The 22,867-nt window shown below is 41.0% G+C and overlaps 2 protein-coding genes across 3 annotated transcripts in view; both read right to left on the reverse strand.

The window, feature by feature from the left end:
* Positions 1-14,937, reverse strand: part of si:ch211-266k8.4 (growth hormone-regulated TBC protein 1) — a 50,388-nt gene extending 35,451 nt beyond the window's left edge. For both annotated transcript variants that reach the window (XM_044036853.1, XM_044036854.1), the window contains exons 1-10: positions 14,727-14,937; positions 13,315-13,402; positions 13,038-13,145; positions 12,326-12,521; positions 12,126-12,251; positions 11,284-11,410; positions 10,732-10,801; positions 7,984-8,098; positions 7,407-7,524; positions 3,390-3,502 (exon numbers count right to left, since the gene is read on the reverse strand). In XM_044036853.1, the coding sequence (XP_043892788.1) occupies positions 3,390-3,502; positions 7,407-7,524; positions 7,984-8,098; positions 10,732-10,801; positions 11,284-11,410; positions 12,126-12,251; positions 12,326-12,521; positions 13,038-13,145; positions 13,315-13,402; positions 14,727-14,872 (1,207 nt within the window). In that variant the 5' untranslated portion in view covers positions 14,873-14,937. The remainder of the gene's footprint in view (positions 1-3,389; positions 3,503-7,406; positions 7,525-7,983; positions 8,099-10,731; positions 10,802-11,283; positions 11,411-12,125; positions 12,252-12,325; positions 12,522-13,037; positions 13,146-13,314; positions 13,403-14,726) is intronic.
* Positions 14,938-15,767: 830 nt separating this feature from the next.
* On the reverse strand, positions 15,768-20,353 carry olfml1 (olfactomedin-like 1). The gene is made up of 8 exons (XM_044035749.1): positions 20,014-20,353; positions 18,885-18,988; positions 18,607-18,797; positions 17,926-18,029; positions 17,166-17,357; positions 16,570-16,750; positions 16,264-16,423; positions 15,768-16,159 (listed from the first exon to the last, which is right to left on the reverse strand). Exons 1-8 carry the CDS (start codon positions 20,140-20,142, stop codon positions 16,003-16,005), a joined length of 1,218 nt encoding a protein of 405 aa, XP_043891684.1. The 5' UTR covers positions 20,143-20,353; the 3' UTR covers positions 15,768-16,002.
* Positions 20,354-22,867: the final 2,514 nt, after the last annotated feature.

Genomic DNA, 22,867 nt, shown 5'->3' on the forward strand with positions numbered 1-22,867 from the left:
CAGATGAGACGCATTTGTTTTTCATAAACCCTCAACACAACACAACACTCCGCGAGATTTGTGACATCGCCGTGGCGACGGCCGAAGCGTTACGTGTCAGACAGAGTGAGTGAGAATACAGGGAGCGTTGGATCGGGTCGACTCGCAGAGAGGCGGCCAATGAATCAGCTCATTTCCCCGGCTGCCTCGGGGGCGAGACAGTCTGACAGGCCAGCAAATAAGGATGACTCATCCTGACACACACACACACACAAACACACAGGTGCGCACGCACATACACATCACTGGTTGATGGATTATCCCACCATAAAACACACTTTTGTGGCTTTCAGTTGCCCTGAAAGAGAACTTCTCATGCTCTCTCGGATTCTTCTGCCCTGTTTGCAAATACTCATTTAACAACTCAGTCTATCATGCCTGTTCTCATTGGCAATTCACCTTAACTGTAACTAAGGCTACAGTTCATCATAATGTGTCTGAAACACGTCAAAAAAGTCATGGTCCCCATGTTTAATTATAGAGGAGTAAAGAAAACCCTAAACCTGAGTATTTCAATTTAAGAAGCTGGAAAAACAAATAGTTTAAACTAAAAGTCTAATAATTAATGAATTGCCAAAAATAGTTGGAGATTACATTTTAATATATCCATAACAATCAATTCATTCACATGAGTTTTGCAGACCTGAACCAAACCTTCACCCTAAAGTTCACCACTGACCCAAAAATCTGAACACGACGCCACCAAGTGGCTGGAATTCAGCCCTAAAAATGAGTCCATGAAGTACACACACACACACAGGCTCTGAAATTAAGTTTTGCTTCATTAGAACCAGGTTTTGGTCTCCATGAGGACTACTGGTCTTGTCAAGGTCAGTGTTTATGTGAAGAAAAAGGAACTTAAGAGGCGACATGAATGAGCACATGCACTCACTCACTCACTCACACACACAAACTCATTTACTCCTCTTTTCCCAGCTGCACTGACAAACTGCCCTGCAGCCTCCAACCTCTGACTCATCCCTGTAGCCTTTTTGTTTTTTGTCTACCAGGATGCACAAACAGACACGCGCATATGTGCACACTCACAACCATGAAAACACACACACACACACGTGCACGCACCTCAGGTTTGCATTCCAATCTGTCTGTCTTTTGTGAAGCTGAGACTCCAGATCTTGCTGAGGTGATATCTGAACAACCTTCAAAAGATAAAAAGCTCTTTTGATGTGTCCAGTTGTCGCAGGTTAGCACGTACGCACACGCACACACACACACACACACACACACACGCTGTCAGCTAACACAGTAAAGCTACTTTCTCTCAGGGTCATCAGAGCCAAAGTGAAATTAAACCACCTCAAAACCACTCTGTTCCAGCAGTGAGACGCCTTCAGCAGAAAAAGAAAAGAAAAAACCTCCAAAACTTCATACTTCTTGCTTTTTTGTGAACACATGAATACATTCACCACTTTATCTTACTGATAAACAACCTTTTACAAGTGGGAACTCGAGCTTTAAGAGGTTCAAGGAGTACTCTGGCTGTCACCTGAGGAGCACAACACTGATAAAATATTTTAACCAGAGAATAAGCATAAATAAAATGCACCATGAGCAATTTGTACCATCTGAGGTGAGAAGTCAGAACTGCAGACACCAAGGGCAAATCACTATCCCACTGCCAACCACCAGGGGGCAGGATATCAACTGTCAGTACTTGAATAAGTGGATTTCAAACAATTGAATGTAACAGTGCTTTTTTACTATACAGTTCCAGCATGACTTGCCTTTGTTTGGTATGGTTTTCAGTTGCTATAGTCCCTCCTCCACGGGGGCGGAGTCATCATAGAAATGGCTGCGTGAAACTGCTGTGATGTGGCGTTTTCTAAATTTGAATTAAGTATATTTTGGAATTATAAGTATATTTTATTTCTTTATTATTATTATTATTATTATTTATTTATTTTATTTAATATTTTTAAGTCTTTTTAACTGATCTACAGTTGAACATTGTTCACTCATGACTCTTCCAGTGACGACACTCTCTGACCAATCAGTGTCCGGCAGTCTGTTGACATCACATTTTAGTATCGGCTCAGATCACTTGGAACCTCGTTAGAGCACATACTAAAAAAAACACCAGGTACCAGGAACTATCACTTGTGGAAAAGTCGTGCTGGAACTGTGTAGTGGAAAAGCGCCAAAAACAAACAAATTTATGACTGAATTAATTTGGTAAAGAGGGCTAATTTTCACATCTTAGCCTGAGGCCCACCTCCAATACCTCCAAGGCCCATAGCCGTTGAGAAAATCTGTGTTTTTATCCACTGCTGCCTCCTTCACCAAGTTCACAAAAGTGTCATTTCAAGACTTTGGTGTTTTTTCTGCTCGTTGACAATCTTACCAAACGATCATTGTTATCTGAGCACAAAGAAAATGTTAACATCTTGTAACCTGAAGGAAATGTGGGGCAGAAGGTGAACAGGGGCCCATTGTTTCCCTCTTTTGTCGCAAGGTTCTCAGGAACAAGATGGAGATGTCCTCCCTGAGGTCCAACCACCGTACATGTAGATGTTAAGAGCAGACAACAAGAAGCGGTGTGTGTTTGTGTGTAACAGGATCTGCATGGGTGCCACTGAAGGTTAAGTGACGGAGGCAGAATGACTTTATACCCGGGGTTTGGTTTGCAGAGTCGTCCCCAGTGTCCCCTCCTCTGCATAATCAGCTTCTAACTAAAAACTGCTTTGAGAGCTTGTGTGTCTGTCAGTGTAAAGGGGGGGTTCCTGACTGGATGGACACCAGAACCTGGTCCTAATGAGACGGAGCATAATTTCTGAGGAACTAGTTAAAGTTTGGGTTAACATTGAATCGTGGTTAGATTAAAGTTGGGGTTAGGTTAATGTTAGTGTTAGACATTAACTGTTTATAGTTAAAGTTAGGGATAAGGGATTTGTTTAGGCCAGTGATTCTCAAAAGACTGGGTCGGGACCCACAGATAGGTCATGGGAGAATCTTTTAGGGTCCCCAAACAAATTTGTAGAACTTCTTTTTAACATTTATATGTATATGTTTTAAAATAATAATCAATTTACGACTTTACCAACTGTTTTTGTTTAGGAAATTGTTTGTTTACCAAGATAATATGATGGCATAAACAGTGACCTTGTCAGTACAAGTAGCCCCCATGGAGACCAACACTTGGTCTTAATGAGACAGAACCTAATTTTACTAATTTTTAAACTGGTTAAGTTTAGAGCCAAGACTTTCATTGTGGTTAGGATAAGCTTTGGTTAGACTGTCCAAATGAACGGAATCAGTGCAGAATACTTAAGAATAGCAGCGCAAACCTGTGTGTGTGTGTGTGTGTGTGTGCGTGCGTGCATGCGTTGTACCTGTTTTGGGTCCATGGTAGTTCTCGTCCAGCACCAGACTGTTCATACATTTGAGCTCCCAGTCTTGGACTTCAGTCTCCCACAGAGCAGGAACCAAAACGCTGTACTGGGCTCTGTAGTGGGGGGAATGCAAAGGAGGAGAGGAGGAGATTATGAGGCTGCAACGATAAATAAATTATTCATTGATTAATGAATGAATCAACAATTATTTTGATACTCGATTCAAATCAAGGTTAATTGTGTATAATTTATCAATTAAACTGCGGCGAATGATTCTCAAATTGTGGCTCCCACACAAACACACACAACTCCCAGTCTTTAATACCTCTGTGACTCCTTTACGTCTTTGCCTCAGCGCCTCCTTTTGTCTCCCTTTCACAGTCCATATCTGCAGCCCACAGGGCCGCGTCTCTGTGTTTCCCCCTCCTACTCACTCACCATACACACACCGGGTTTTCTTGTTGCCCTCCACCAGCTGTATCTATTTCTCTTTTGTTTACTCCCCTCTTTCGCCAATGGTCAATTCCCATAAACCTCTCTGGGCTGTTCAACCTTCCTCTACACACAACTCCCCCCACCACCTCCATGCGCCCTTTCATTCATTCATTCATTCATTCATTCTCATTGACACTCTCATTCAGACACAGAGGGTGACACATCATTCGTTTACTTCATGCTGACGTGGCTGACGTCAACAAAGTATCAGCTTCAGTTTTTAACATTCAAACAAACTCCATTCTAGAATGCTGTACCAAAGTATTGGTACGAAAAAAGTATTGATCAGGAACCGGTATCGAAATGAAGGTATCAGTGTTGGTACAGAAATCGAAAAAAATTTTGATTGATACCCAGCCCTACCATAGTGTTATCAAAATGGCTGAGGAGGTCACAGGGTGCCCCCTACCCACAATGGAGGACCTCCACGGTTCTCGCTGCCTCAGGAGAGCCAACACCATCATAAAAGGACTCACTCCACCCTGGTCACTCGCTGCACAATGACAATGAGGTACTGTTCTCAGTCGAAACGTGACTCTGATCCGTATCAAACCAACCATGATGGAAACACGGCGTAACAGTTGATGCCCCTCCGTTCGACCTTCAAGTTGTTTTTTTGTACTTTCCTTGGCCTGTCTAACTTTCGGTCATCGTCATCGCCTGTCTCGGCGGTGAGGGGAAAACAAAGTCTCCAGCTGATCTGGACAGAAAAACAACACTCGCAGACGGAACCACATGCGAGCGCTTTCATGGAGTGAAAGCCGCTCCCTGAATGGTGATGTATGGTGTTTTTGTTGCGACCTGCGACTAAGGCAACAGCTGACTGACAGCTCGGTGTCAACGTTAAGACGGACGAGCCTCTCGACCAATCATTCATCGTAATGGCTTGCATGACAATTCTCATTTATACCATTCACACCAAAAAGAAGAAGAGCTCCTTAAAGAAAATTAAGGGAGGTTGAAGATCTTTCCCTCCCTCTTTCTCTCAGCCTCCATTCATCCTCCTCTCTCTCTCTCTCTCTTTACCAGTATCTTCCCAGTGTAAGCGGATCCTGCCCTGGGAGACAGTCAGACCACTTAGTGTTGACTTCTGACCAGGCTTTCATAGTGACGCCAAGCGGGCAACAAGGACCTCTCAATGTGACGTGATGGCATGCGGCCCGCTGAACAGCAGAGAGCAGAGAACAGAACGGGACTGTCAACGTTGACCTTGACGTACGTTTAGTATGCAAACAGAGGAGGAGGAGGAGGTTTACATGCGGAGCTGAATGTGCCGTGTCTTTTCCTTCCTGCGTTAATCTGTGGATTTACTGTATGCTGGAACCTGTCTGAGCTCTCAAAAGGGATAAATCATAGTTACAATCACAGCCAGAGCCAACTTCTCTCCCACACCAAAGTCCAGAGAGAAAATTGCTGCTGGTCTTTCCCTGTCACTGAGGTGAATCAAAACAAAAGGATTTCAAAGACCAAAGTCCCAAAAATAACACATCTGTGATGTAAAATCTGCCATTTTCTCCATGGACTTTGGTGCAGGGAGTGAGTGGTTTAACAAAGCAATGTAACCAACAGCAAACATATTCTTAACATATCATAAAATGAAGCCGACTGGTTTAGTTGTAGAGATGGAATATCTAACCCACACCAGGCGTGTCCTGGACCATCTGGACCGGCTTCACAGCACAGCCTGTTAGCAGGCCGTTGCAATAGTCAAGGTGGGAGATGACCAAAGCCTGTTCTAGGAGCTGGGTAGCCTGTTGCATTAGGTACAGTCTGATTTTTCTTGTATTAAATAGTGCAAAGCGACATATCAATACCTCACACAACCATATTTCAAAAACCCCGAACTATCCCTGTGCCAATCTCAGCCGACAATCACAGCCCTTTTAAATTCCTATGGAAGTTAATTTAAATTATTGCTGACAAACATTAAAAAGGTCAGCTCAACAGTTGCTCAGCAGTTCCACACATTAATACCCTTCATAAAACTACTTGCGCTGCAATTTGTTGGTGCGTAACTCGCACTCATAATGACCAAGCTTTATCACTGCCGGTGACGCAGCTACTATGCTTATGCAAACCACTTCATTTTATCCACAACGACCTCCATAGATCTGTGTCCAAACAGACTGAGGTCCCAGTAGTGGAACCTTTTCAACACGCACATTTCATGTAAGGAGCCAGACAGCAGCTTATCTATGAAAACAAATACGATAAACTGGATTTTAAAAATCACTGTGCACCATTTTTACACATACACACACACACACACAGGCTGTACACACAAACCCAGTGACCCCCGCTGGGTTGCCATAACTACAGCTCCATGTCAACAAAACATGTGACGTTTATGTTGAACGCGGAGAAAGAGAGAGACGGAGTGAAAGCAGCGTGGGCCGCCATTGAGGAAACTAATTTAGCATAAAGGATGTTTGATCCAAAACATGTTAGAGGATCAGCCACGGCCAGACAATCGCACTTTACATTTTCCTGGAATGCTCGGTGTCAAAACATGTCCAGTCGTGATGAGGCGATTGATATTCATGAGCTGCCTGTGGTTTCATTGAAGGCCCCAAAAAAAGTCTGAGAACTCAGATGGTTCTTCAGCAGCAGGGACTTTTGTTTTCCGGAGGTCTGGAGCCAGGGTGCAGCTCAGGCCACGTTTTTCTGTCCTCAACCCCTCACATGTCAGTCATTATAGGTCGGCTTGTTAAGCTAAGTTTTACCACCGGAAATGCAACGAGAAGCTTAGGTGTTGATTTCAGGTGTTTTAAATAACGTGTTCTAACACTGAAGGGAGCTGGGAGCCAGCATACGCCAACTTATTTGCATTTTTATTTGCACAATTCTGTCGAATACATTTAAGAAAATATAAAATTATTAGTAGCATAAGTTTGTTTAAATCAGCTTATCATTAAAAAAAACTACTAAATGAATAGTCAACTAATTTTATAATTGTTATTTGTGATTAAAACAAGTTCTCTTCATTTATAAGCTTATAAAAAAAGAATGATCTGACATTTTATGGAACTCGCGACAAATCAAACACAATAATCATCAGACAAACCCATTATTAAAATAAACTTGAGTTGATATTAAAGTTGTCATATTGATGAAAGGTAGATACAAAGAAAAGAGATTTAACATTTTACTGCACTGGGAAAACGAGGCAAGCAGTGGATGAGAGGATGAATGTGTGGACTGATGAGATCCCTCTGTTTAGTGTCAGAAGCAAATATTACAATAACAGCAATGAAACCTGTGCACATCAGCACCTCAGTGTTTATCTTGCTGAAATAACTCCTAATTTTCACATAACAGCACATGGACAGGATTTTCTGAAACGTCCTTAAACGTCTATTATTTTGTCTATTAAACTATAATTATATATAATTATAATAATAATAATTGATGCGCAGACAAAAAAATACTGTATCTCATGTTATTTTGTGCAGAACAAGAAGGTGAATTCAAGCTAAATTGGAGTGAGGACAGACACAAAACACAGACACAACGTCTACTCACATGTCGACAGGAAGTCTCAACAGCAGAGGCAGCACCGCTCCCTCATCAGTCAGGTCCATCAGTCGAGGCTCCAGGAGATCGATGACGGTCAGAGCGGAGCGGAACACAGCAGACAGACCTGAGGACACGCACACAACACACTTACAAACCTCAGTACACAAAAAAACAAGACAAAAAAACTCCATTAACGCCTGAACTGATCAATAAAAAATGAAGAGGAAATGAGAAACTAATGAAGAAACACCGGAGAGGCAGAGTTAAACATCACAATGGAAAGTAATAGTAAGAAATCTAATAACATGTACTGAATAATAATGGGTTTAACTGTAAAAGAAAAACAATATTTAAGCGAATAAAAAAGTGAATTACATAGCAATAGGTAGAAATAAAATGTAATTCTTGTAAAGCCCCCAGAAGTCAAAAATAAAGAGATGCATTATGGATAGAAATGCAATTAAAATTCACACTTAAGATAAGACAAGACAGATAAAACTTTAGGATTTGACTAAAATGAACATCATATCTGCTTACATTTACATTAGTTCATGGGGGTTTGTGTGTGTGTGTGTGTAAGCACCATGCAGAATGATGAGGTCCCAGACAGCGAGGACAGAGTCCCAGCAGGGCAGTGAAGTGAACAGGGCGAGGAACCACGGCATCACAAAGTGGACTGACGAGACTCCCACTGACTCCTGTGGGGAGGCGAGGGAGAACAGTGACGGCTTTTAGTTCTGACGTGAAACAAACAAACAAACAAACAAACAAACAAACAAAAACATTCAGTTCTGGTTCTTGTTTTCTCTGCCAAAGTGCTGTCAAACTTGTTTACTCTCAACTTATAAGAGCAAAAAACTCCCAATCATGAGGAACAATGGATCCATTTTACCAGTCTGTATGGCAGCTGACGCCTCTTAAAGAGGGTATTACACTTCAATCATGATGTCACACATCTTCACACATCTTCCATAATTCAAACTCAGGTCTGTAACTTGTTAACTTTGTTAAAATCTTCGACACAACCGTCAAATGCCGAAGAAAGCTGGCGTAGGCCTGGTCATATTGTAAAATTCAGAACACACTACATGCAGTGTTTACAAGCTAGAGACGAAGCGCAGACAAAACCCAGAAGTTAGTGAGCTAGTGCTTGAAAAATGGCAGAGAAATACAGTTTTAGGGGCGGAGCTTCAACCAGAGGGCCAACGGTGTTGTTCTAAGAAGAACTGACACATTAGTCAGTGATGACCGTCTCCCATAACTGCCTTTTCTGACTAGAAATATGGTTTGCGTCACTTTGCCGACCCCTGACAGTATCAGTCAGACAGTGTCGTCACTGTAAGAGTCATGAGTGCGACTCCCGACACAAGAATCAAAGGGAACAATGCTGAACTGCAGATCAGTTAAAAAGACTTAAAAATCCTACTTATAGTTCCAAAATCTACTTAGAATTCCAAAATCTACTCATAGTTCCAAAATCTATTTTTAATACCAAATCCCACTGACTGGTCAGAGTGTCATCACTGAAGATCACTGTTTTTTTTTTTTAAGGAATTAAAACAAGCTTTCTGCTTCTTAAATGTGAACATTTTCTGGTTTTAAAAAAATACAAATAATTAAACCTGAATAATTTTTGTTTTTTTGGACAAGACAACAAGACGAGACATTTGAGAAAATAATTGCCGGATTAAGAAAAATGATCGTTAAATGAAATGAAATTAAACACAGCTTTAGCTCATGAAAGTGGATGTGTGGTCTACTGGAGACTAAACATTACTTTTATAATCAATTAGTCTGACGATTATTTTCCCGATTAATCTAGTACTTGTTGATCAGTGTTTCTGGCACCATCTAATGATGATGTTCTCAAACGTCATGCAGAAAATGATTATGTTTTAACGATTTCTTTGTGAAATGGAGCAAAGAAATATTCACATTTAAGAAGTTGATAAAATCAGAAAAAGCCATATTTGGGGTGCCCAGAAGATTACAATAGAATAATACTTTTGCTTCCTTGTTGGTAGAGTGTCATCTTATTCTCAATAGGAAATCCACAAAAGCTCCTTTGAGCACTCAGAGCTCAGGGATGTCACGTCTTATCTAAAGCTGGAAAAGATTAAATAGTCTCCGACAGCCGATTCCAACTCTTTTTAAGTGATCTCTTCCATATTTATCTCTTGATTGATGAACGCCCCTTATTATTTACTTTCCTTACTCTTTGGTTTTCCCTTATGTTCTGATTTTTCCACGTCTCCACAAGTGCAAAAAGAAACGTGCTTTTATAGATGTCACGTTTGTTTTTCAAGACTTCACTGATCGTAAAAAGCAGGGACACAGAGAGAGAACATTACACAGCTGTACACAGAGCAACCACTGATATGATACAGAATGACAGAAGAGGCCCCGACTGATGACAGACACATCACAGTGGCTCCACCTCCACAGAACAGCAATCATCACTTGGTCATATATGGACTCAACAACCCAAACGCACACTCAGGTGTGTGAATGCATAGGTTATTTTTTTTATTTTTTTTTATTTATTTAACTTTGAGCATGAACCTCCCAGTTTTCCCAGCCCGTGTCTCTGTGTCATAAATCATTAGGTTTTTACTTCAAACACAGTTGAAGTAACGACACAAATGATCTTTTTTTTTTGATCTTTTATCTCTGTCCACACGGAACCCTCTGAAACGACTCAAAACACTGTAGTGCATACGCCAGGCCTGTAAGTGGCACTGTGACACTTTACAGAGCTTTTACTTACTATGCGAGACGTCGCCAGAGTCCCGTCACAGTCAAGAGACAAGAATCAAAGCCAAACAATGCCGAGTTGTAGGAACAGTTAAAAAGACTTTAATCTCCAACAATTACCAGGGAAATATCTAAAACCTCAATATTTAACAGAAGAGTTTGGTGTATTTAGTGACAGCACTGCTGATCGCGAGCGCCATCACAAACCTCGCCACTGTATGTCACACAGAGTCTGTGCTCCAGTCATGGAGGAAGTACTGAACAAATAGATTTAATGAACTGATTCTAATGATTCAGTTACACTGAAAACAACTGCTTTACAAGTCACTGGTCACTCGTTTGTGTGTCGTGTAAAACACTTTAAAGTTTCCTGCAGCTGTGCAGCGATGGCTGCGCTCACGTCGAGTAGGTCCTTTTTTTTTGTAGTGGAAAACCAACCATAGGTGGAAAAGGGAGGCCAGCGTTTTCAGTTTCCCCTAAAACACTGTTTCCATGAGGGAAAAACTATGCATATTCATCTAAACCCGTTTGGTGTGGACGGGCCCCGAAATCTGAGATGAAATGAAAGGCAACTCACCAAGTGTTTGGAGAGCTTTGGCTTCCTGTGTTTCAGGAACTGGTCAAATACCTTCACCTGATGCCGGACCCTGGTTGGACAAATAACAAATAATAACAGTATCCTTTAGCTGAGATAAACATTATTTATCGATTCCACGAGGTGTATAATTAAATAATCAAAGTGACAAATCTGTGCGAGTGTAGAGAGTGTTTTCAAATTATGTTTAATCTGACAGGGATTTAAATTCCTCTAACACATCCACGTGTAAAACCTGTGCCGCTACATGTTTGTGCTAATCTTCCTCCGGGCGAGTGCGGTGAAATACTTCATCAGCGATTTTCTACTTCTTCACGGTTTTGAGCTAAAATGTACTGCATCTCTCCTGCTTTTCATATATATATATATATATATATATATATATATATATATATATATATATATATATATATATATATATATATATATGTATATATAGATATATATATATACATATATATATACACATATATATATTTTTTTTTTTGATACATTTAATCGGACTTTCTGTTTATTGTTATGTCCATTCCTTACTTGGCGAGGCTGAGGTCAAAGAGTTGAGCCAGATACTTGGGTTTATCCAACAAAGCTGTCAGAGCCCAAAACGCCTCCTCCTCCTCACCCAACTGCATCAGCAGGACAGCGGCTATGTAGGACATCCCTGTGAGACACACACACACACACACAACCTTTTACCAGGACCTCAGAACAGAGACATTCTGCCTCATTAGGACTTGAGGTTTTGCTCCCCATCAGAACTCCTGCTCCTGATGAGGTGTCAAACCTGAAAATTATGATGTTCTCGAACGTCTTGTTTTTGTCCACAAACCAAAAACGGATTTCTTAGTTATATGGGGCGAAGAACGAAAAAAAACTAATAATATATTCACATTTAAGAGGTCAAAAACAATCGGAAATCTTGTTTTAATCATGAAAAAAGCTTCAAAACGGATGAATAGTTGCCGATTAATTTAGTAGTCGATTAATAATCGATGAATCGAGTACTTGTTTCAGCTCTACGTTTTATATTTTTGACTATCAGCACTAAATTCCAACGTGAAATACTTTTCATAAGTATTTTTTGTGTACTAAAAAAAAACATCAAGAAACTTAATAAATGTTAACTTTTACTTATGATGAGATGCAGTATGAAGCAGAGATCTTATATGCATGGTCATCTGCTTCCATCTAGTGGTTATGTTGTGAACTGCAGCTCTGTGGTCAATCCTGGTGACAGCAGTATTTTTCAATCACGACAGAAAACAAGGAAAATCAATAACTTTATGTTTTTTAGAATCTTGTGTAATTTGACTGTTGTTTCAACAGTGATTTAATTTGATCATATGCACATAAAGTGTGAGTTTTGACTTGGTTACCTTGGCTGTATCCGACCTGTGGGTTGTATTTGGCGTAGGCGATGAGGACCCTGAAGAGTTTGGCTTGACCCTCAATGGCTTCTGGACTTTCTCCCATCAGGGAGCGGTGAGTCGGAAAGGAGCGCTCTGCAAAAGAGATCGAGTTCAATTAAAGTTCTCCAGTAAACCTCACATTAACCCGCCCCCCCGTCTGAACTCACGCAGGTCCAAAGCGATCTGTCGAAACAGCGTGATGTCGTCGACTGAGTAGCAGGGGGCGGGGCTGGTGGATGAGGGTTGCTGAGGGTTCAGGTCCAGATCGTTCTGTGTTTCGCTGAGCGTCGCTATCGCCGACAGGATGCCGTACTCGCTCACACCCAGATCAACCAGGGGCCCCCGCACCTCTAACAGGCACTTCTGTGTAGACGAATGCACAACAATACCATGTTAAAAAGAAACTGATTATTGTTATTATTATTATTATTATTTTTCAGACAGTTTTTTATTAATATAGTAATAGAGGTATTTGTTTTCAGCAGTGCTGTCGCTAAATACACCAGAATCATTTCCCTGGTCATTGATGGAGATTAAAGAATGTTTTCAGGGATTTTCAACTGACTACAGTTTGGCATTGTTCGGCTTGATTCTTGTGTCAGACATCTCTTCACGTGACGGCACTCTGACCTCTGACCAAGTGGCCGGGAGTCTGGCGACGCCACGCATAGCGTCGCATCAGCTCGCCTGGAACCTCGCCAGAGCAGGTACTAACAAAAAGTACCAAGAACCAGGTACTATGCTAGAGGAAAAGCAACTTGCCGGTGGAAACACACCATTAGTATCGGCTCAGCTCGGCACCAACACACTCTTCCCTAGTGTCAAACTAATCTCGATTAAAAGCTAAAATCTGTTTAAAAAGCAGAAGTCTGTTTTTACCTGGTAGTTGAAATCACTGCTTTCTTTCAGACTGTCGGTGCCAAGAAGACACTTCCACACGCGACCTCGCAGACTCGGAGGAATCCCCATTCTGATAAATCGCTCAATCTGAGAACACAACACTGCTGTGAGTGAACAGGCGGCTGATTTAAAAAGTTAAAACATGTTCTCAGCCAATATGTTCTGTGAAGTGTGAAGAAGAGAATATCTTTGAACCAGTTACGGCATGTGATTCACAGTTAAACAGTGAGTATTATCAGTTCATTTAAAGTGTCACCTGGCTCTTGCAGATGAAGCTGGACCCATTCCAGTAGCTGAGCAGCTCACACAGCTCCTTCACCCTCACTGAGCTCAACTGTGGATAACTGACAGTGACAAACACACACAACGCTGTGATTCATCACTCTATAGGAATCGTGCGTCATCATCATCATCATCGGTGACTACAGCGGCTCTGACGTGAATCATGCATCTGTGATGAGGTGATTCTATAGCGCACATTCAGTCATTCAGAGGTTTTTACAACCGTGTGACAAATAAAATGATTCCAGTGTGGTGCGTCAGTAAAATACCATGATTTTGTATTATTAATTCATTGTTTCAGTAATTCACCAAGCAAAAAAACAAAGAAAATGTCTACTGATCTACTACATCTACTAATAAATGTGTAAGCAGTGATTTGCTTATGTCTTTAACTTGTTATTTTAAGCTCGTAAAGTGCAGTACTTCATTATTATTATATATATATAATTCCTCAGTGCATTAAATAACGTAGTTTTTCTTGATATTTGTTCAAAATTTCCTCTGAGTTAATACCGACTCTCTCTAGTTGTAAACCAGATACGGTACTCTTTTTTTTTTAATTTTACTTTAAACATACATTTCAAAGTGCACAGGTGCACAAATTCATAAAAATGTGAATGTCTGCAGGTTCAGGAACTATGCATTACATGGTTCATTAGTTCCAGTAGAATAGGTGATCATTCTTATAGCCCTTTTTTTGCAAAATGAAAATTGGTTTTGTGTTAGTTTTAAAGGTGTTACCCCAAACGTCAATACAATAGCTTGTATAAGGTATTAAAACATAACTATATATAATAAATAGACTATTATTTATGTAAAGTATATCTTGACTCATGTACTGTAGCAATTACTTTAGATAATTTTGTTTTATGCGATTCCCAAGCGTGTTTATGGTCAATGATATTGATGTACTCTCTCTATTCTAACGTTTCTACTTTTTAAGAATATAATAAATTTAGTTTTATCTATATTCAGAGATTATTTATTTTATCTAACTATTTTTATGTGTCATTTAAGGTGGCATCAGCTGCAAATAAATTATAGTTCATATAGTAGAGTATATATTGATCTAATAAAGAGTTATTTTTAATTAACTAGCTTAATATTTGACATATCCTCAGTCTTTTCACTTATTTCCTTTTTGTGTAGCTTTAACATTAGCATATTTTAGCATAATTATGATTAAGTCACTAATTTAACTCTAAAAACGCTCTAAGCTTCTCACTTACACACTTTTACTAACATTTTATGACATTAATTGACGCGAGCAAGCGGGGAAAAGGACAGTAAAGTTAAACTTGTGAACAAAACGAACAGTAATTGAATGTTTCCTCGGTGTTTTATGTGTGTGGCTAAGCTACGTTAGCTCCGGAAAGTGTCCCGCACCTGTAATCGTGACATCGCTGCTGGTGAACTTTCTGGTCCTTTCTTTTGCTGACATAGAAGCCGAACTCGTCAAAACGCAGATTCTCACTGCGTCGCCTGGTCGTGGAGCTCCTCCTGGTGGCGCTGCTGCTGCTCCTCTTCCTCATTTTTGACAAACACACGGTTGTTCGAAGGCAATTCTGTCCGTTCTCCTGAAATCACAGCCTGTCAAAGTAACAATCATCGGCACTTTATTGTTTTTTACCGCATCCGAGGTTGAATAAGACCCGCCCCCTTCCTGCCTCTGATTGGCTTATGTTGAGAAACACAGCGCGATGGTTGGTTTGCGAAGAGGTCTGGTTTGTTTGCGAGCCAATCAGAGAAGCATAAGGGCGGGGGTAAAACAGCGCGAGGGCGGGGGAAAGAATAATGACAGCACTCTGGTCAAAGGACTTAATTTAGAACCGCCTCTTTCTTACGTCATAACCAACCGAAAATGGGCGGGCTTAGTCAGAGCCCTCTAAACAAAGAAGAATTCACATAATGACAATAATCTGTGAAATATTTTAACATAATTATAATCATATATGTTATAATATTTGTATTTTACTGCGTCTATTTTCCACATTACTTTTATTACTGTTTTTTGTTTTGAGATTATTATTATTATTATCATGTTATGTTATTATTGTTATGCTTTGTGCAGTAGTCAACTTAACAGGTACCTGTATCTCAGAATATCAGGCAATAGTATAGAATAGGATCGATTCTTCCATCACAACCTTGATTTAAGTGCATTCAATTGTTAATATTGACCCTGTAACGCTTAAAACAACTACGACTTGAGTATCTGATCAGAAAATGACTTGGGTATTATTTAAAGTCACCTTTTACAATATTAACGTCAGTAAAAGTCTTAAAAGAACATGTAAAAATATTTGGTGTACTTGGGGCAATATTCTGAAATTAAACTCATTAAAAAAAACATTATTTTTTTTCTCGACCTCGACATCAGTGTGGTGTGTTTGAATAAATAAATAAAAAGTGGGTGAAGCCAGATCGTGAATGAAAATACACATGAAATGCTCTTTTTATTATCGCGATATACAAAGTATAAAGTCTGTTACATAAAAGGCCTTTGGTTGAACACAATCTTTATGTCTGTGATGATGTTAGCAGTGATAAAGGCAGCACCCATTGCCAGCAAAGGATCACTATTATTTTAAAAACAGTAGATTATAAACTCATCAATGTTCTTAAACTGATGCTTTAATATGTGATTCCCCCCCGAAACGTGTCACTCTGCCGTGAGTTGGTCGCTCCTGCGCGTCTCCACCTTGTATATCGTCTGGTAGCCGTCGTCCCACGCGTACAGCTCTTTGTCTCCGGGGTGGTAGTAGATGCTGCTGTGGCTGGTGTAGCGCTTGGGGAAGAACATGACGGGACTCTCATCGCTGCAGACAGACGCACAGCAAAGACATTCAAATTTTCAAAACAAAAATTTGAGACCCTTGATTCTCTGTTTTTTGAGGTGTGTGGTAAAGATGAAAAAACAAACCTGTGGATGGTGTCGTGGATGTCGTAGAGACACTGGACAGTGGATCGTCCTCCGAAGCGTGTGTTGTAGACCACGTAGAGGGTCCCGCATATCAGGAACGCCCCCTCAGCATCACGACTCCGACATTGCGTGTCCCAGGTGTATTCCACCGCCAAACTACCTGACATGTGTAAATAAAGAAATTGTCATTACAGATGAGGTCGTTGTGTATGCAAATACACAAAAAAACTACTAGAGTGCTGAAATTAATTAATTGAAAACAGTAATCAGTTTATTTTCCGTTGTTAAAAAGCTCATGTCTCTGACCTTTATCCAGTTTGGTAATGACCAGTTTTCCCTCGTACTCGGGGTCAGCGTGGATGACCCACAGGCCCAGCTCATCCACAGCCAGGTCCAGATACGTGTTGGGGTTCAGACTGTAGACCGGGAGACGACCTGCTCCTGGAAGCAGCGTGCTGTCCGCCACTGTACCGTTCACCAGGTCAACCTGCGTGAGACAGAAACCAAAGGAACTTTAATTTGTTACTTGGGAGGTGATGTTGTTTAGCGTATCTAGAAAGGGTTTTGTTCTTCCACATTTACTTTCTTTTCCCCCAGTAAAACATTTACATTTGCTGCAAAACAGTCAAATTATCTAGCTTAATGGAACATAACTGCTTCCTTTGGCCTTCTCGGTTCACTGACCTCAGCTATAACACAGAGCAGCACAAAACGAACTCCCTGAAGATTCCTGAAACATTCTGAAGTCCCTCTCTGCACAGCTGCACTGCAAGACTCTAAGCTGAGACTGACATCCTTGAACTTCATCCAGTTACCGTTGCCAAGTACAAACCACCCACACATGGTGGAAATAAATGTAGTCATGGGAAACTGGGAATGCAAGGTATTAGACTTCAAGATACCTTCAGTATCTGGTTGGGCGTATCTGCCTTGTGATAGTAGAGGAATCCGTTGTAGACCACATGACCCGTGCCCTGCCAATGGGATGGCAGCTGCAGCACCTTCATCGAGGAGGCGCTGGTTCTCTCTGTGAAGGTCTGCAGAGACGGGAACTCCAGCAGAGTGTTGTTACGGATTCCACTGAGCAGGTAGACCTGAAAGATTCGCACATGGGACACCAGCTGAGAAACAGCAGCGCTCGGTGGTAACATTAAAAAAGTAGCAGGTTTAGGAATAGGGTTAGGGTTAACCCTATTCCTAAACCTGCTAACCCTAACTATGAAGATAAATCTAGATGTGGTAACCCAGAAAGTAAGTATGTTAGGGTAAGGTAAGGTAGGATAAGGCAGGGTGGGAGATCATTTCAACAGCATCCAATCATACTGAATGGCCGAAAAGTACCAAGTTACTGAATCCGTGTGACACCAAGGCTCTTCGTGAACAAGCGTTGTGCTCTGGAGACGTAGCTTCAGAGGGGTATCTGAAAAAAAGTCTTTGGAAGACTTTGGAATTGAAAATGAGGCCTGCTCCAGCAGCCTTTCCAGGATCCCCCAACCCTACCTTTGACGTAAGTCACTTCATGGAAGTAATTAGACCAAATGTTATGACAAAACGGTAACTGATCATCCCTTGGCAGTGTTGCACTCTGGGGTAAGATAATCACAGGCTGTCAGCTATAAACACAGTCACTCAGCGGTGACATCATCTTAAGAGGGAACAGACCTTAGCGGATCCTTCTGTGGGATCCTTGAACCAGGATCCTAACGAGTCATCTGCCTTCTTCACAATCTTCAGCGACTTGATTTGGGTCAGGGCTGTGCTGCAGTCTGCACATGTAACAACATGCATTATCATTATCAGGCCATAAAATGATAGTGTTATTTTCTTTTTGGAGTGTGGTCGTATGTTGGAGTGCTGACTTTGCTTTGTGCAACCTCTGTACCAAAAATCAGAGACTTGGATGTCAAATGGCTGCCAACAGAGACACAAGGACACACAGATTCACTCACTCAATATCTTAACCAACTTAACTCTATGATATCTTAAGAATGAATTTGCCACTTTATCTCAGCAGGAAACTGCTGTTTGTCCCTCTTTGACGAACCTCTCAACCCCCTGCACCAATGCACCATTGAGAAAATGAATGATTCAACAAACACAGTTGTTAATTCACTGCTGCCACGATGAATAAGTTCAAACATCTCAAATCAAACTGTTTCGGTGTTAGAAATCCTTTGTTCAAGATTACCAAAGTGACACAAACGTTATCAATGCAGATAAAAACGACAATTTTCTCTATAGAATTTGGTGTGGGGAAAGTCGGCAGTTAAGAAACTTCAGTTTCCAGGCAGAAAACTCGGTCTAATTCAGAGATAAAGCAGCAAACCCAGACATCCGTCCTACCGTTCACCACTTTGAGCTTGGCCTTCTTCTTCAGCAGATCCTGTTCGGCGGCCTTGATCTGCTGCTCCAGCAGAGACTCCTCCATCTCTATGTCGCTCTGGTCGGGAATCTTGTTCTCCAGATACTCCAACTCTCTCTCCATGCGATCTACTCGTGCGGACACGCTGTCCATCTGGCTCTTCACCTCCGATCTAGAGACATGGAGACAAAAAAACAATGGAGTCAATACACGTGCAGTCACAGCTATATAGTTACTTTTATTGTTTATGGAGACGTACCTCACAACAGTGAGGGTGGACAGATAGCCCCTGATTTCAGAGGAGAGGTCGTAGGTCTTCTGGGTGACGCTCACTGTGTTTTGCTCACATTGGTTGAGACGCTCCTGATTTAAATGACACAAAAAAAAAAAAGTCCTTTATTGGAGAAAATAACACATTGAGATGGTGGCGTTGAAGCACCTGATTCCAGGACACAGACTGAAGTTGAACTTATTCAAAACAATGCGTCTGTTCATGCTCGGGACTTGGGAGCTACGATAAACATTAGCGTTTTGGATTCATGTCAACAAGGAACAATTATTTTTGTGTGATTCACACCTTCTGTTCGAGTGCATGAGACTGTACGTATGACTGTGCTTCATGCTTCCTTCCAACCTTTTCCCAGGCCAGTTGGTCGTGCACTCTTGTTTTCGGTCAAAAGAGCAACCGTGGAAAGTTGCCGGAGCTTATATGAGGAATTCTGCAGGTGCCCATACATGTGTGGTTCAGTGCTCAGAGAACACAAGTAAAACACAAATAAAATGAGAGCAAAATCCTGGGGAGAAATAGCCGATATAGAGTACAGTATATCTGCAGACTGCAATAGAAGGGGCAGAGCTACAAGTGGGTGGAACAATAACCAGGGGGCGGGTTTAAGTTGTCCAAATCACACAAAACTACACAAGAGTTCGGTAAAATGAAAGAATAAAAACAGATGTCATGTGGTACAGGTTAGGGTTAGGTCACTGTTACGGAAACCGCAAGAGAAGGGACAACACTACACATGGGCGGAACCATAATATGTTCCGCCCATTTAAAGTTCCGCCTCTGTCAAAATTATTGAATCTGAAGTCGAAGGATTATCACTTTATTCTCAAAGAACTACGATATTGTTCTCGAAGGATTATGACTGTATTACTTCTTTATTCTCATAATATTATGATCTTATTCTCAAAAGATTATTACTTTATTCTCGAAGGGTTATGACTTTATTCTCACAGTATTACAACTTTATTCTTAAAAGATTAGAAAGCAATTCTGCAGTTTGGCCCTAACCCTGTTGTATGGAGACTTGGACTTTTGTCTGTGAACTTTGACTGAGATATAGAGGACATCGATATTTGATGTCCTCTATACACCAGCTGCCTACCTCCATCTGCACCAGCCTCCTCTCCAGGTACTGGATGATAAAAGCATCCTGGGGGGAACCTTGACCCTGGACTGAAGCCACAGTTAGAACCAGAGACCAGAGAAGAAGAGGAACCACTCTGCCCGACATGACTCGCTCTTCTGTCAGTGATAAAGACTCCTCGTCCAAACGTCCTGCAGATTAAAACCCACGGAAACAATCCAAAAGAAAGAGATTAATCCACGTTTGTATTTCCAATTCTCAAGTTACAATCCTTAAAAGGCTGAACGTTCCTTTTTCTTCCTGCTGAGTTTTTAGCTCCAGAACCTTCTGTCTTCTGTTTGGACTCACTCTGGATCCAAAGAGAGCTTCAGCTACGGTTCCTCCCACTCTCTCTTTCCTCTTCATTCTTTCTCTCAGTCCCTCTCCCACCCCCTTTTCCTCTCTGAGGTCTGTGCAACAGAGGACGAAGGAAAGAGGAAAGAGGGACACAGTTCATACTGCAGTTTTATATTGTAATAATCTCCAGATGTCCTCACGTCCACGTCCTCAGTTCTCTCACAGCAGCAGAAGAAGAAGCTGCTCAATAACAGTCAAAAGTGTGAAATGTGGAATAAAAGAAGTGGAACAAGTTTTATGTTCTAAAAACACAGAACTCCAGTCGTGCACCAGTATTTTATCAGACGTCGGCAACATTACAGGTTTTATTTTGATAGCAGGGTCTCAAACGCAGTAATTTATCTGCTCCTAATTCTACACAGTGACACAAAGGATGTGCTATTATCGTCTTAACAAAGGGATCGTTAGTGTAGTCTTATCAAAGTCGATAAAACACCAGGTATTTAAAGTCTGGACTCGCAGGTTGTTTTTATCTCCGTCTGGTGCTTTTTGTTGTTGGTGTTGACAAAATAATATTGACAGGATCTGGAAACATTTTCTACGAAGAATGAGATGGGGTCCAAACAATGGTTTTCAAATGAAAATAAAAAACTCTACTTTTAATTATATATCACATAGTTTGGGTCCTAATTCTTTGATAACAGTTTTATTTATTGTTTTACTAAGATGAGACAAATTAGTCCTTTATTAGTCCTGCAATGGGGGAAATTGACTGTAACTGCTAATGTGCAATTTATAGACTATAAAAATAATATGAAAAGGTAAAAACATACCTTTGTATGTACCTTTCCTATGTTTAATTAATAAACAAAGTTTTTCTTGTGGATCTCGTCTTCTTAAAAAGGTCCAGTGTGTAGGATTTCATGATGTCACAGAGAAAAGTCAGGGGGAAAACACCAAAAACAACATACATTTGCTCGATTCAGCTAAATGCTACACACTGACTGCACATTTCACTCTGCTGTTATGTCAGGCAGCTGCCACAAGATGGCGCCATAGAACAGCAGGAATACAGGCACAATTTTCACATCACCTCCATAAAAAGAAATAAACGTAGCATGTGGCCCGGGGGCCGCGTGTTTGAGACCTCTGTCTTACACAGTCATGCTGTAATTACAACATACTGCTAAATCATCGGACTTGTTTATCTATGACGCGTGTGCAGTTCACCAAAAGAAAACAGATGATTTATGAGGCCATCGGAAAAGCAATACAGGCTCACTTTATTAGGTACACCTGTCCAACTGCTTATTAATGCAAATTGCAACTTGTGGAACAAAAAAAGGAAAAATCTTATCTTATCAGCCAATCACATGCGATTAGGCATTTAAAACAAACAACACAATAAGTTAAAGGTGAGCTAAGTGACTTTGAATGTGGTTTTCAAACATCTGCAGGTTGTATTGACCCTGTATTTATATGCCTGTGATGTGATTGGCTTATTAGATATTTGTGATAACGGCGCAGTTAAACAGGTGTACCTAATAAAGTGGCTGCCTAGTCTGTGTTTTTACAAACAAAACTATAAGCAATTCATTTGTTGTGTGTTTTAATTGTGCAAAAATAGTGTGATTGTGTGAGGACATAATACTGTGTGTTATGTTTCCGTTTTCAGTCCCTTCATTAATACATAGGAGGTTCAGGACCTGGGGTCAGGATTTTACCTCGTTTTAGGAGAGTGAATTTGTCTTATACATCATTTTGTAAACCATGAGTGTGTTTGACATACACACACACACACACTATGATATGTAACCTCATAAAATATTCATTCTCATTCGTGAGGACCTATAAAATATCCATAGACTCTCAGCAAGACGTTCAACTGCAGGACCGACAGTGGTAATCCCCAGAGAACAGTGTGTGTGTGTGTGTGTATGAAATTAAGTTCAGCCAGAGTTTAGATTTGGCTAAATCACCATCACTGACCTTGTCAGGGCCAGTAGTCCTCATGGAGACCAAAACCTGGTCTGGTCCTAGTGAGGCACAACCTCATTATGTGCCAAGTCTTGAATTGTAGGTTAAAGTAAAGGTTAGGCGTTCACTAGATATTATGGTTAAGTCCAAATGAATGGAAGCCAAAGAGAGTCCTTAAAAGGACTGCTGCGTGAACCTGAGTGTATGTGCGTACATACTTGTATGTACATCTTTGTGAGGACCGCAACACTTAAGCTAAGAAGTGAGGACATTTTGGGAAAGTGAAAACATTGGTTGGTCCCAAAGGGTTTTTGAAGGCTTTAGGACGTGTGTGTACTTGTCTTTGTGAGGACCTCAACACTTAAGAAGTGGTGAGGACATTTTGGGAAAGCGAGGACAGTCCTCACGGTCTGTCACAGTTTAAAAGAGCTGTTAAAGGATTTAAGTGTGTGTGAGTGAGTGACACCAGCTTCCTACCACCCTCTGTCTCTTGACCTTTCCTGCAGTCTTTGTGTTTGGCAGCTGATGAGTTTTTAATGGCAGCTGGATCAGACAGGAT

This window comes from Solea senegalensis, linkage group LG10 (assembly GCF_019176455.1).
Source record: "Solea senegalensis isolate Sse05_10M linkage group LG10, IFAPA_SoseM_1, whole genome shotgun sequence".
NCBI classification, from domain to species: domain Eukaryota; kingdom Metazoa; phylum Chordata; class Actinopteri; order Pleuronectiformes; family Soleidae; genus Solea; species Solea senegalensis.

Bases quoted from the DNA above. Each gene is read 5' to 3' on its own strand.
- olfml1 (XM_044035749.1), bottom strand. From the start codon at position 20,142: ATGTCGGGCAGAGTGGTTCCTCTTCTTCTCTGGTCTCTGGTTCTAACT. The intron at 18,989-20,013 runs GTAGGCAGCTGG...CATTTAAATCAG, and splicing joins GGAGGCTGGTGCAGATGGAG to GAGCGTCTCAACCAATGTGA. The intron at 18,030-18,606 runs GTAGGACGGATG...TTACATGTGCAG, and splicing joins CAAGCTCAAAGTGGTGAACG to ACTGCAGCACAGCCCTGACC.